General features: G+C 43.9%; 2 protein-coding genes across 2 annotated transcripts; both read left to right on the top strand.

The window, feature by feature from the left end:
• The first annotated feature begins 1,239 nt into the window (after positions 1 to 1,239).
• Positions 1,240 to 2,874, top strand: LOC118125261. Its single transcript, XM_035183694.2, has 4 exons — positions 1,240 to 1,351; positions 1,432 to 1,493; positions 1,574 to 2,748; positions 2,817 to 2,874. The coding sequence occupies exons 1-3, from the start codon at positions 1,329 to 1,331 to the stop codon at positions 2,737 to 2,739; spliced, it is 1,251 nt and encodes a 416-aa protein (XP_035039585.2). The 5' UTR covers positions 1,240 to 1,328; the 3' UTR covers positions 2,740 to 2,748; positions 2,817 to 2,874.
• Positions 2,875 to 9,119: 6,245 nt separating this feature from the next.
• Positions 9,120 to 13,471, top strand: paqr7a (progestin and adipoQ receptor family member VII, a). Its single transcript, XM_035183759.2, has 2 exons — positions 9,120 to 9,255; positions 10,312 to 13,471. Exon 2 carries the CDS (start codon positions 10,335 to 10,337, stop codon positions 11,397 to 11,399), a length of 1,065 nt encoding a protein of 354 aa, XP_035039650.1. The 5' UTR covers positions 9,120 to 9,255; positions 10,312 to 10,334; the 3' UTR covers positions 11,400 to 13,471.
• Positions 13,472 to 13,508: the final 37 nt, after the last annotated feature.

Raw genomic sequence — 13,508 nt, 5'->3', positions numbered from 1 at the left:
AAAACAACTTGTTACATTTTTACAATGCACTTTGAGCAGACCAGTAGGTTGTCTCTAACCTAAAACACCATATGAGGATGTGTCACTGTGTGCTACATTTTCTCCGTCAATGTGAATACTATTGTTTTTACTGATCCCCTCTACAGCACACAAACTTTAGCATGATTACTTATTGTGAAGAAAAGACTAACACACAGGTCACATGGCAGAGATTCAGACATCACATCAAAGACACAGTACAGCTCTTACACCGTCCAGCGTGCGTTCATGTGTGGTCGGAATAATCAGGATAATTCGCTTTCCACTGGGAAAATTCATGTAAACGCCGCCTCAAGTTAGAACAACAACTCGATAAGTTATAAATTTAAGAAAATTAAGAACAAGCAATAATGACACTGAGTCATATAAACAAGCGACATCGTAAAACACCAATAAATAAAAAAAGGGAATTAGCAAAACAGGCATGTGGCCAACATCTGTTGTCTGAATGTCACTTTGTGGAGTTAAAAATACTTGGAATGAAGGACTTTTAAAAAACATTTTTAGTTGCCAGATGAACTCTACAGCGCCTCCCAGAGCTCAAAGGCTCCAACTGGCTGAAGAGAGGATGGGAGCCATATGCCTGGATGCTTCCTCCCTCGTCATTTCCATAAAAAGTTGGTTCAAGGTTCTTCACACATAAATACAATAGCCCACATTTTGTTAAAAGCGTCCATGTTTTCTAAACACCTTCTGACTTCAAAGTACGTGAACACACCGAAATTGGAACGACGATTTCACAATTCGGGAAATGGGACGTTCCGAGGAGAATGTGGATGCACAGGACCGCCACAAACTCGTCACGATAAAACCAGAGTCACATATCTAATCAATAATACAGTGCATTGTCAGACAAGATATCACATGAAAGTTAGACCCACACCAACAGTGTTCATCATATAGCTGCCGCACACTCGTAATCCACCTGCCCTACACATACACACACAAACACACACACACACACACACTGCGACATTACCAAGTTGATCAGCATCACGGAGGCATCATTAATGCTGTTGCCACACTGTGCCTTCTTAAGGTCGGTCTCAAACACACAGACAGGAGCACACAAAGCAGACGAGACAAACACACACACACACACACACACACACACACACACACACACACAGACCCCACAACAAGAAGCAAACCTGCAAACAATCTGCTCATTAGACTGTGATTGGACGCAGGCTGAAATAAATGCTGCCTCTCTGCTGGACACACATGTGCACAGCAAGTAACTCCAGGGTTGGTGGACTACTGTTGCATTGACCAGGCTGTATGCAGAAATGACTTGTGCAATTCATTTGATGTAAGTAATCACTCTTTGTGACTGTGTAGTGCTGCTGTTGTCCAATGGCTTCTGATTTTCATGTCTTGTTTTCTGAGCAGGACCTTCTGGCTGATTTGTTTGTTTCAAGCAGAGCATGTACGCTGTTTATGGGCCACACAAAGTGAGCAGAACCCCACCATTTCAAAACAAACAACTCTTAATTTACAAGTTGTAGATCTTTAACACTTGTCTCTCTTGCAGCTCAGGGCTCCCAGAGACCAAGCGACAACGCATATGTTGGGTTCTCGCGACAGGACAGTGGTCCACGAAGAGATGGTGGCAGCAATCCCCAGAATAAATTCAGACAGGCCTCCTTTTCTCCACACTCGGCCCAGAGCAGTAGCCTCAATCCAGGGCCTGCCGTTAACCGTGATTATGATCGGGGGTTTTCCAGCAGTGGCTACACACAAACTGTTTCACAGCCAGCTCACAGTGGCTACGCTTCAGTCAGGTTAGTGGAGAGCAGCCCTGTGTCAAATCCCAATTGGAAAACGACAGACCCCAAGCGGGTAAATGCTAAAGGTATTCTGGGCCTCTCTACTTCTATCATTAGTGGAAGTGCTATGAGTAAGCACAGTCAAAAACAGAATAGCCTCAGTGCTAGAACTCGGCCCACTCAGCAGGGTACACAGCGTACTAACCAGCATCTGTCCAGAAATTCTGCGTCTGCTCAGAGTCCAACCTTCTCTGCACAAGCGAACTACCCTCCATCTTCAAAGTCTTCTAGCCTGTTTAGTGCAGGTGCTCCTGTGCCAGAACACGGCTCTGTACGGAAGTACACCTCAGCCACTGTCCGTGCTCAACGAGTGTCTTCACAGTCTAATGATGCAGCATCTAAACCCTCTAGTTTTTCAGTCCCTCAAAATGACAGAATCAGAAATGACCCCAGCCAGGCCGCTGATCGGTTCAAGAGCAAGATGTTTACTGTGACCGGAGGATCTGCCCAAGGAGACTACGCGCCTGCTTCCAGCATGGCCTCAAGTTATCCCCAGTCTGCATTTGCGCCACGCAGTCTAGGCGGGAGCCAGGGCTTGAACTATGACCCCAGATACACCTCGGCTGAGATGCCCAGCCGAACCCGCCCTGCGTCGTCGCTGTGGAACACCAGAACCCAGGGAGGAGGTGGCTTCCGTGTCACGGGGCGCTCTTCTCAGCAGTTCGCCCCGACCATAATCCACAGCATCCCTAATCGCCTCGGCGGCTCGCCCATCAGGAGGCTGAAGGGGTCATCTGACCAGAAGCAAGTTTTCCAGACACCACAGCTGAAATACACGGCTCCCTCACAGCAGACTGCGTCCTACAATCCACAGGGTCAGAGTGTTCAACCAGAGAGCAAATGGAAGATGGTCAGCAGGCTGCATCAGTGACATGAGCAGGTTGGTGTACAACATTTCTCTGTCCTACATGCTAAACATTGTTTTCTAATGCTCCCCTCTTCCTCTAGATGCAGCAGGATGCCAAGTCCCTGGTGTAGTGTTTTTGGAATAAATTATTAATTTAAATTTTGTCTCGTCTTTACTGTTGATACGGATGTGGTTCTGCTGTTAAAGCCGTTTACATTCACTATAAATGTGGAATTGGTGCCACCTAGTGTTATAAAATGGTTTATCTGGACCAGAAAGTGTTCCGTTCTATGAAGAACCTTCACTTGAAATATAAGAACAACATGCAGCAAATAACGTTCAGATCCATTACACTGCGGAGTTGAGTCATAGTGATATCTTCTAACACGTGTCATCGACGAATGTGTAAAATCGCTGCCGCACTGAAGATCACTCAAAAACTTTACTTTCAAACTTCTACTTCCAAATATCCCAGAGTGGAGGTTAGGATCCACTGATGTGTGACGTAATCGGTCCTATTGCTCAAAATGTATAAATACTGCAGTGACACTCGTGATGGATGCACGCGAATGCATATGTTGTGCCAAATGTAAAAAATTGTTTGTTTTTTTGCTGATATATTTAGCTCACTTTCTTCACCTTTTGCAAATTTCCTCAGATTTAAGACCTAAATTAATGTCATATGTTGAATTTTAAATGTTAACTAAATGCCTTGCCAAATTTAAAGCTATATATTTAGGAAATAGACATATATCCCATGCCCGTTGAACAGGACTCAGGGCACACTACAGGTGGGGGTGCTTTAACTGAAAGAAGCGTTTAAAAAAACGGTTGTCCTCTGAATAGTGTTTTGGTTTTTCGACAGCACCTGAAGACAACGGCACTTATTTCCCCCAGTGTACGTGAGAGAGCACTCCGCCTTGCTTCAGGAGAGGAGGCGAGATGAGAATAGAGATGTGAAACTACCCAGACGTGCAGCGCTGTTATGCATATTCCTAAATAAGAATTCAATCAAGTGATCACAAACTCTATTTTTATTTATCATCATTCACACACACAATCCTGCAGTGCATCTATTTGCAGCACTTTCTCCATCCCACATCTTGCATACACTGCCGGCACAGGGGTCAGGAGCACCTGGGGGTTCAGTATTCAGCAGGCGAAATGAGGGGGCCTGAGATCTAACCTTCTGGTAAGTGGACAACCCGCTCTATCCCCTGTGCCACAGCTGACCCAAACGGCTTCACCTGTTCACAAAGCCTGAACAAAGCTCTTTTCTAAGTGAATTTAAATCTCTAATGACCAGAGTGGTTTAAAAAAGTAGGAAACACTGCCCCTCTGTGGACATAGAGGGTTACTGTGTATGGCAATGGTATGTGGAGCTCCTGCTAATGACCAGTCTTGATGTGGAAGTAGAGACACCTTACACCTTACAGGGGGAAGTAGAGACACCTTACAGGTTGAGCAGGTTATACACAGGAGACCTGTCAGTTGAAGAGAAAACAAAAGCACCTGCACTGTCCGGCTCCACACAGACATGACCGGGTCACTGAACTCACCACCTTTATCCCCCTGTGTTGTGTCCCAGTTCCCTTTATACACTGCACTTTCATTACACAACCACAGACAAAACTACTACTCTTACACTTAATACGTAATTTCTATGTGTTGGCTGGTTCGTATAGTTTGATTAAACACAACTTTATGAATGTTGATACAAATGTAAATGCTAACACTAACCTAAACCAAAGCCTTGTGTTAACTGGTAGAATTTAAACCATGACCCAAAAACCAAATCTCAACCGTCAAACATCCTTTTAAAGAGTTGAGGACTCACTAAAAAATGTTATCTTTACTTTCCATAAATCTCCTTATTTTTTTGTCTCATAATGTGACTCAGTAGTGTGAATGGCCTCCTCGTGCCTGTATGTACTCCGGACAACGTCTGGGCCTGCTCCTGATGAGTCGGCGGATGGTGTCCTGGGGATCTCCTCCCAGACCTGGATCAGGGCATCAGTGAGCTCCTGCACAGTTTGTGGTCTATGTCCCATAGGTGCTCAATTGGATTTACATCAGGGGAACTTGAGGGCCAGTCAATCGTCATCCAGGACCTGGCTACACGCTCTGGCCACATGAGGCCGGGCATTGTCCTGCACCAGGAGGAACCCGGGGCCCACTGCACCAGTGTAAGGTCTGACACTCGCTCTGTTAGTACCTAACAGCAGTCAGGGAATGACGTGGAGGTCTGTGCGAACATCCGAGTATATGCCTCCACAGACCATCACTGACCCACCGCCAAAACCGGTCATGCTGGATGGTGTTACAGGCAGCATAGCGTTCACCACACCTTCTCATGACTCTTTCACGCCTGTCACATGTGCTCAGTGTGAACAGGCTCTGTGAAGAGAACAGGGCGCCAGTGGCGGACCTGCCAGTGGCACCCTGTTCACTGGCGAATGCCAATCGAGCTGCACGGTGCTGGGCTGTGAGCACAGGTCCCACCAGAGGTCGTCAGGCCCTCATGCCACCCTCATGGAGTCTGTTTCTGACAGTTTGGTCAGAAACATGCAGACCAGTAGCCTGCTGGAGGTCATTTTGAAGGGCTCTGGCTGTGCTGCTCCTGTTCCTCCTCGCACAAAGGAGCAGTTACCGGTCCTGCTGCTGGGTTGATGCCCTTCTACGGCCCTGTCCTGCTCTCCTCGTGTAACAGCTCCTGGTATCTTCTCCATGCTCTTGAGACTGTGCTGGGAGACACAACAAGCCTTCTTGCGACTGCTTCAAATTCTGCGAGCGACAGATAGTTTGAACATGATTGTGATAAAAATAGAAAAGTTGAAAAGGATTGCAGAATAGGAAATGAAATTATTGAGCAGAGCGAGGGTGGTTAGCAACAGGAAATGTGTGTTTGTAAAGAGAGATAAACTGACAGAGGGAGGGGAGTGAGCTCATTGATGTGTGTGTGTGTGCGTGTGTGTGTGTGTGCGTGTGTGTATATTGAAAAGTGTGAAGAGAAACAGAGTTACTGCATGAGACTCTCAGAGATCCTCCCAGCAGTTGAGTGCTGACGGTACAAAGGAATTTCACCAATCTAAATGACCACTGAGGCTTTTCAAAATATTAGTTTTACATCGTATGCAAATGACTCACTGACTCAACTTCCTGCAGATGCTCCCATCTGCATTTTCCTTTTTTTTTTGTAGTTTTCTTCTGCCAAACACACAATGTTCCTTGGATTTGAAGTAAAAACCTCTCGAGCCACATTTAGTCTGTGTCACTGTAATCACCCGACCACAGTTTCTTGTTTCTACTACACTGTGAGCTAATTTCTTCCATGTCAGATTATTACAAACACTTTATGAGCAGATGAAAACAGCCTGAGCTGCTCAAAATGTCTGTTTCTTAAGTTTGTTCAGTGAAACATGCAGCTGGAGTGGGGGGGTCCTTTGTATCCACGGTGCGTCATCCAACATACACACAATCACATCACAAATATGCAAACACCTGAGGTCATTCTCTTTTACCCTGACTACCTGTTTACATTATATTCATCCTGTTTACATTATATATACAGTACATACATTGTTCCTATTTCCTATTTCCGCTTGTTTACATATTTATTTATTCATCCAATAATGCTTCTTATTTCACTATTATTTTTTGCCGCTGTAACATGTTATCTAATTTTATCTTATTTTAGCAAATTCTTTAGCATAAATCAACTTCTAGCTAAACTTAAGTCTTATGTTAAATGATGGAATTTAGCCCATGATCCAAAACCAAAGGTCATTATTGCATTATTTCACAAAAAGGTTGCATTTATACTGTACCTCATGTTTTCAAGACCATGTCAAGTGGTTTTTTCAACAGCAATCACAGACACGTTATTTTTCTAAACCTGTTTGAAACAAGTTCACGTTGCCCAAAACTGAGCCTCAGGAAAAACATGTGGGCGGAAGCATTCAGCAAAGCTCAAACCACAGTTCTGCTTCAGGTGAAATTATGACAGGGCCTGGATCCAGACAGCGAAATGAGAACTTTGGTGGAAACTGGATTTGATGACATACAGTATCAGGACACAGGAAACCTGAACAATGTGTCGGAGCCATTTCTTGTTGTTGTATTATCCACTGTGCACGCTGAATGTCATGTGCCAGTCGGTTTCTTGGTATCTTTGGACAGAGGAAAGCCAGCTGTTTCATCGCGTTACGTTATGCTAAGCTTAGTAGCTGTTAATATTTACTGGAAGGATATGAGAGTAGTATGACAACTTGGTATCGCAACTTGCCTGTTATCTGTCCTATGATTAAGGTGAGAGTTTCTCCCTTGAGAGATGAATATGGTGTTTTGTATCGCATAATAGCGTAGCGTGGGGTATTGTATCGTATCGAATCAACGAGAAACTGAAAAGCCGTGACTTCAAACTAGTAGTATAAACTAATAACCCCATAGCCTGTTTCCACTTCAACTGGAGACACACAGGCTTTCAGTCCAGTCAAGGGAGAATAAGCTACATGTCTGTTTAACACCAAACTCTCCTGTTTACTCATTCTACGATTCACATTCAATGGGTTTTCAGATGAAGACATAAATAATCATAAATCATGAAACATTTTCATACAACTCTTTCACTAATCCCAGCATGCTCTCTGGCTTTATCTTCTTACACTTGACCTGAAGAAATATGTAACATCTGATAAGCAGCCTGTCTCAACACTTGGAGTAATGTGATCCCACTCTGCTGCTGCTGCCTGTATGATATGTATTTCTGTGCTATGTTAAAGAAGAAGAAGAAAAGAAGAAGAACTACAGTCACTGGCAAAGAATGTTCCAGGAGCCCACACCCACGCAGTGTGAATACCTTTTCTCTCTCCACGAACAGTCCTGTGCTCATGTGAGATGTTTGAAGAGTGGTTGATTATCTGTCCTCAAAGTGATTCCACTGAAATTAAACGACTTGTGATTGGAGGAGGTTGTTCATACAGAAATATCTATGTTCATTTACCCACGAACACACCAGAAAACAACTGTCTTCACTACTTAACCCTGAACCCCCTTATTATCCGTACAAATCTCACACCTTTAAGGCCTTTCTCGTGTCTGTAGGTTCTATAATCAGGTCACACATTCGGGTTTTTTCGTTTTTTATTCACTCTTTGACAGAAAAAAAAAACTTCTTCCTGCTGATCCACCCAGGTACGTCAAGCTGCAAACACAACAGGATTTTTGGTATCACTTTTCAAAATAAAACACAGCACTGACAGAAAAATGAAGTGCACAAAGTAAGGTCTCATTATGCAGAGTGACCTATTTCAGAGTTGATAAATAAAACTGGTTAATAGACCTGATTTAGTCATTTTGATGCATCAATGTGTACACGTAACTTTAATGTTGCCGCTGTGAATGCGTAGCTGCTTTAACTACTTTATGAAAACTGCTGAGTTGATCAATCATATTAATAGTCTGCATCATAATTTATCGTGAATCTACAAAGGAGCTACTAACCAAAGCTGCCTGTGGGTTAAAAGTAGCATATTATTTTTCACTGTGCATAAGTACGTATTACAAGTAGCATAAATAAGTCATTAAGAATTAAGTGTCTGCAGTAGATTGTGGATTGTGGAGGTATCTGATAATGGATTATTATTACTACAACTAGATATACAAAATGCCTACTCAGATACACCACTATTATTGGCACTAGCTCTATCTTTACAATTGTAAATGTCAATGTCATTGCTGCTCTCTTCATCTCTGTCAGATATTTTCTTATGTACAAATACTTTGATACCTGTTGTTACCCCACTCCATTCATGTTAGATTCTATCTTTTCTCCTGAATGTTGTAAATATTGTTTTGTTGACGTGCTCGGCTACACTCACGCAGCATCTATTGTCCTTCTGTCCGTCCTGGGAGAGAGATCCCTCACATGCCGCTCTCTCTGAGTTTTCTGTATATTTTTTTCCTGTTATAAGGGTTTTTGTTTTGGAAGTTTTGCCTCACTCTTGCTGAGGGTTGATGTCAAGGGATGTCACACTTTGTTTAGTCATATCAGGAAAATTGTGATCTGTGAATATGGGCTATACAAATTTGATTGATTGAATACCCAAATAAAGTACATCAAAATCTGAATTTGAGTACGGTATTTGAGTCATGCACTAATGTTACTTCCCACCACTGTGTGCATGTATGCAAATTGTATATGTAGATTTGAGATGAAAGCTTTTTCATTACTTTCCATTTTCTGGATCGTCGTTTTTTTGTAATTTTCTGCAGCCAGATGTAGAAAGTATCCGTTTGATTACTGTTGGCTGTCAGATTATAGTAGAGTCTCACAATTCAAGACGTGGTAGATAAAGAACGAGACTTTTATTTTTACGCCACAGTAACAAAGCTTCCGGGTTGGCTGTGGTCGTCACTAACTTGCTTGTGCTCTGTCAGTGGAGCGATCGAACGTGTGGTGAACATTTTATTGAGCGGGTGGAGGAGTGAGGTCAGAACTGATCGTCTCAGCCGCGGACTCTGGAGACCAGGAGCTTCGAGGTGAGATCTTGTCCACACGCAGACACAGTGCAGACAGGGAGGACAGGGATGGACAGTGATGGACACTGGGTAGAAGAAGTTACGTCTTTCTTTTTTCACTGCGCCAAAACTTCTCTGAACTCACAGACCTCTGACAGCAGCGCGACGTTACTCGTTACACCCGGCGTTACATTACTTCACAGAATCTGAGTGTTTGATTCAGGGACGTTCAGCACAGCAGCCACTTCTCTCCAGGGGCGGCCACAGAAAAAAAGTACTGCAGGCTGGCTGGTGCCAAGTTATGGAGGGGGTGGTCCTTTTTATTTTTTTTTATTTTCTTTTACGTCACGATCAACTCAGAACCCATCACCAGGGACATTGGAATTGGTGGTGCTAAAATAAAAGTTTATACAATGGAATAAGCTGCTCGCAGACATGCACTGGACTCCACAGTTCCTCCGTATTTTCTCCGGAGGATGTGCATGTGTGAACGCAAATGTCAGAGTAAGACGCTCCGCAGTTTCTGTAGACTTTATCCGCCTGGCCTGCGAGTATAATGTCCGTAGAAAGGAGACGATGTGACAACACAGCAGGGGATCCCCAGCTGGAGTCACTGCGAGCTAGTGTGTGGGTGTGTGTGTGGGGGCTTCTAACACACGGCAGACGCAAAAATGACAAAAACTGAAATAAAAAGGTGGTGACACACACGTAGAAGAGACAGTGGAAGATGTTAAAACAGTTTGTGGTGATAAGAGCTGACGACTGTGTTGGGCTGCTGTAAACATGATCACGTGACCTCCGCAGTGGAGTTAATACGTCACTTTCTGCCTCTGTCCACTGCACCCGGCTGCTCCACCTCTCGCATGAATAATGCGGAGGATTTGATGCTGTTGTGATCGTGTCTGTGCAGAAAACCTCCCGCAGTGTTGTGCATGTGTGAAAGGCGAACTCTGGGTAAACTCCGTAGCCGATTCTCGGGATTTTACCCGCAGTTCATGTCTGAAAACGGCCTTTGTGGACCAGGAGTCTGAGTCCATTTTTACACATCTCAACTCTTTCAACTCTCTTTTTCCGCAGGAACCATCCAGCTCCCTGCAGTAATGGCGACCATTGTGATGGACAGAATTGGGCGTGTGTTCATCAGCCTGCAGCAGATCAGGCAGGTCCCCCGGATGCTGACTGAGGCTGCGCCCTCCATGCCCGGCACCATGAGAGACAACGAGGTTCCCGCCTACTTTCGGGATCACCATGTCTGCACAGGCTACCGACCGCTCAACCAGAACTGGCGCTACTACTTCCTGTCCTTGTTCCAGCGCCACAATGAGACAATCAACATCTGGACTCACCTGCTGGCGTTTTTAGTTCTACTGGTCAAATTGCAGCAGCTTGTAGAGACTGTGGACTTTGTTGGCGATCCTCAATCGTGGCCTCTATTGATTCTCATCCTGTCGTCTTTGAGCTACACTGGCTTCAGCGTTGTAGCTCACACGCTGGGTGGGAAGTCTGAGCTGTGTCACTACGTTTTCTTCTACCTGGACTATGTCGGGGTAGCACAGTATCAGTATGGCAGTGCCATAGTTCACTTTTATTATGCTGTGGATGAGAGCTTTCACAAACACGTGCATGGGATCTTCATGCCTATCGCCAGCGTCTTAAGCTGTTTGTCATGCCTGGGGTGCTGCTTTGGCAAGTACTGCAACCACAGCCAACCAACCTGGGTGCGTAAGGTGTTCCAGGTGCTGCCCTCGGCAATTGCCTACATGTGGAACAGCAGTCCAGTGGCTATGAGACTCTTTTCCTGGTCCTCAGCCAGCAGTGACTCAGCCGTTCTCTATCACTTTGGCCAGGTTTTGTTCTTTCTCAGCTGTTCCTTCTTTTTTACCGTCCCCCTTTTCGAGCGTTGCTTCCCCGGACGCTGTGATTTTGTGGGACAGAGTCACCAGATTTTCCACGTTTTTCTATCCTGCTGCACCCTGTGTCAGATTCATGCCTCCCAGCTTGACTACGTGGGCCGCAGGGAGCTGTACTCACGTTTGCATGGCAGTGGTGAGGTTGCTCTCTTTGCGGGACTCTACGGGGTCACTTTTGTTGTGTGCGCGCTAATTAGTGCCTTCATGATGAGGAAAGTTAAACAAGTGCTTGACTTGAAGACCAAGTCCAAATAATGGATTGAATGTTTTAGGAACTATGTGCGAAAGCATTTATGTGCCTTCTCCTTCCAGACAATCTGCCTTGATAGAAAGGGACCTTAATATTTTTCATGCAGTCGCAGATAACCACAGAAAGACGTAATGTTATGGCGTGTTAAGTTTTGATACTAATTTTGATACGAACAATTTACCATATCAGCATTTGTCATGTTTAAGTAAAGGCTGCTGCTTTGATCAATATCCGCTTCTCACAATGCACAGACTAACTAAATGTAGATATGATGAATAGATGACAAATAGTGAGCATAACATTAGTTTTTTTTATACAACAACACTGTGATGACAAGGATGAGCATCTGCAATTTGCAAATATTGTTAATATACGTTTTTTATGCACACAGTGGGCATATTTAACCAAGGCCACTTAAAGGATTTTTAAAAATGGACAATTATTGAAATCGAAGTGGCTAATCCATGATGTAGCGGGCAACTTGGACTGAAGCCGGGGAATGATCACCCTGGCTGGGTCGCCCAAGTGAGGGTCAAATACCCGATGACCCTGGGTTCATCACCGAGGATGTGTCCAAGTTGCATTGACTGATGTTTCTATATCTAGAAATCATTTAAAGGTGCTGTACAACATTTCCTCTATGCAAAAAAACTACTTCACAATTGAAGTACAGACACTATCATGTGATAAAATGCAATAAAATCATCTTAACTACATTTTACAGTGTAGGAACAATGTTACAACGTGCGGTGCCTTTGTCATTGTGCCTTGAGAGCCCAGTGTTTGCACTTTTAATGTTAGATTTAACATAAAATCGGTGCTGATTTATTATAGCATCAAGGACGTACTGTTCGCTACATGACACTGTAGATTCTTCAGAAATTTAAGATTTAGGTTTTAAGTTGCAATCACATGATGAGATGTGTGTCTATGCTACTCGGAGAGTTAAACCTTTTTATGTTGTTCAAGCACAAGTTTAATATAATAGATCTTTAATTTTTATAGAACTTAATGCACTGTCTGTATTTAAGAAAACTGGATATTTTATGATCAATTTAATATATGATGAAAGTCTTAACTTTTAAAATATATTTCTCATTTTATTCGTGCAGTGTAGACTGTTTTGTATTATATACTGTGTATTAGGATGGCGACAATCACTGTATTTTTTCCATCAGGCCTTTGTCACTGCAGAGGTTGTGATATGTCATAGTAGGTAAAGCACACGTGTGTTGCTGATAAAATAAACAATGGCTCTGATTGTGTGACAATGAGCCAGTATGCATGACACCAGGACCCTGATACTGGAGCATCTAAATGGAATTCAGCCATGATGGATTTTATGATTTACACCCAGGCATTGACTTCTGTGTCATTTCAAGGTCTGTGTCTCAATTCGAGCTGCATCCTTTGGAGGACGTGGTCTACTTAGCGCCGCGCCTCCTTCGTGGGCCTCGAAGACTGCCAAGGCCAAACCGAAATGAGACGGTCTGGTCTTCAGACGCTTAACATGATCAGCATCACCAGCTCATCCTTATTGTTGTTGCCTAGCAACAGAGCTGAATTTGGACACACTGACAAAGTTTTCATGCCCTTTGTTGTTGCTTTTTAGCATGTCCGGCCTTAGCTGTTTGGTTGAGTTGAAGAGTGATGCTCAACCATCCGATGTCACTTGCCAACACTGTAACGTTTTGCCACTGAAGTGCAATGATTCCTGGGATAGGTTGGGCCTGGAAGGTTCTACCCATTCCATCCCCTTTTGGTTTTAGGGAGATGGGAAGATGTGTTTGTTGGCCACATTTGTAGAAGCCTTGAAAATGGGACAGACGAGCTGCGCCGCTGTGATCCAATCATTAAAATGCAGCCTCCGATGGATGTAGCCCCTGAAATGAGACAAAGCTAACATGTCTGCTGTGAGAAAGGTCTGTTGGAAACCTTTTTGTGGCCTCAGCGAAGAGTTGAGTGTGTGTGTTACATGAATGTAGATAAAGGTACCATAATAATGTATGTCTGCTACTACTGACCAACATGTGAAAATGGATTTGGATTGAGTGAAATAAACATTTTTCTGGACAAATCTTGACGTTGTGTTAAATGAAAGTGTCTCTTGGAAC

Source organism: Hippoglossus stenolepis, chromosome 17 (assembly GCF_022539355.2).
Source record: "Hippoglossus stenolepis isolate QCI-W04-F060 chromosome 17, HSTE1.2, whole genome shotgun sequence".
Classification (NCBI taxonomy): domain Eukaryota; kingdom Metazoa; phylum Chordata; class Actinopteri; order Pleuronectiformes; family Pleuronectidae; genus Hippoglossus; species Hippoglossus stenolepis.
Note: the sequence above shows the minus strand (reverse complement) of the source record. Positions and strands in the feature narration are given on the sequence as shown.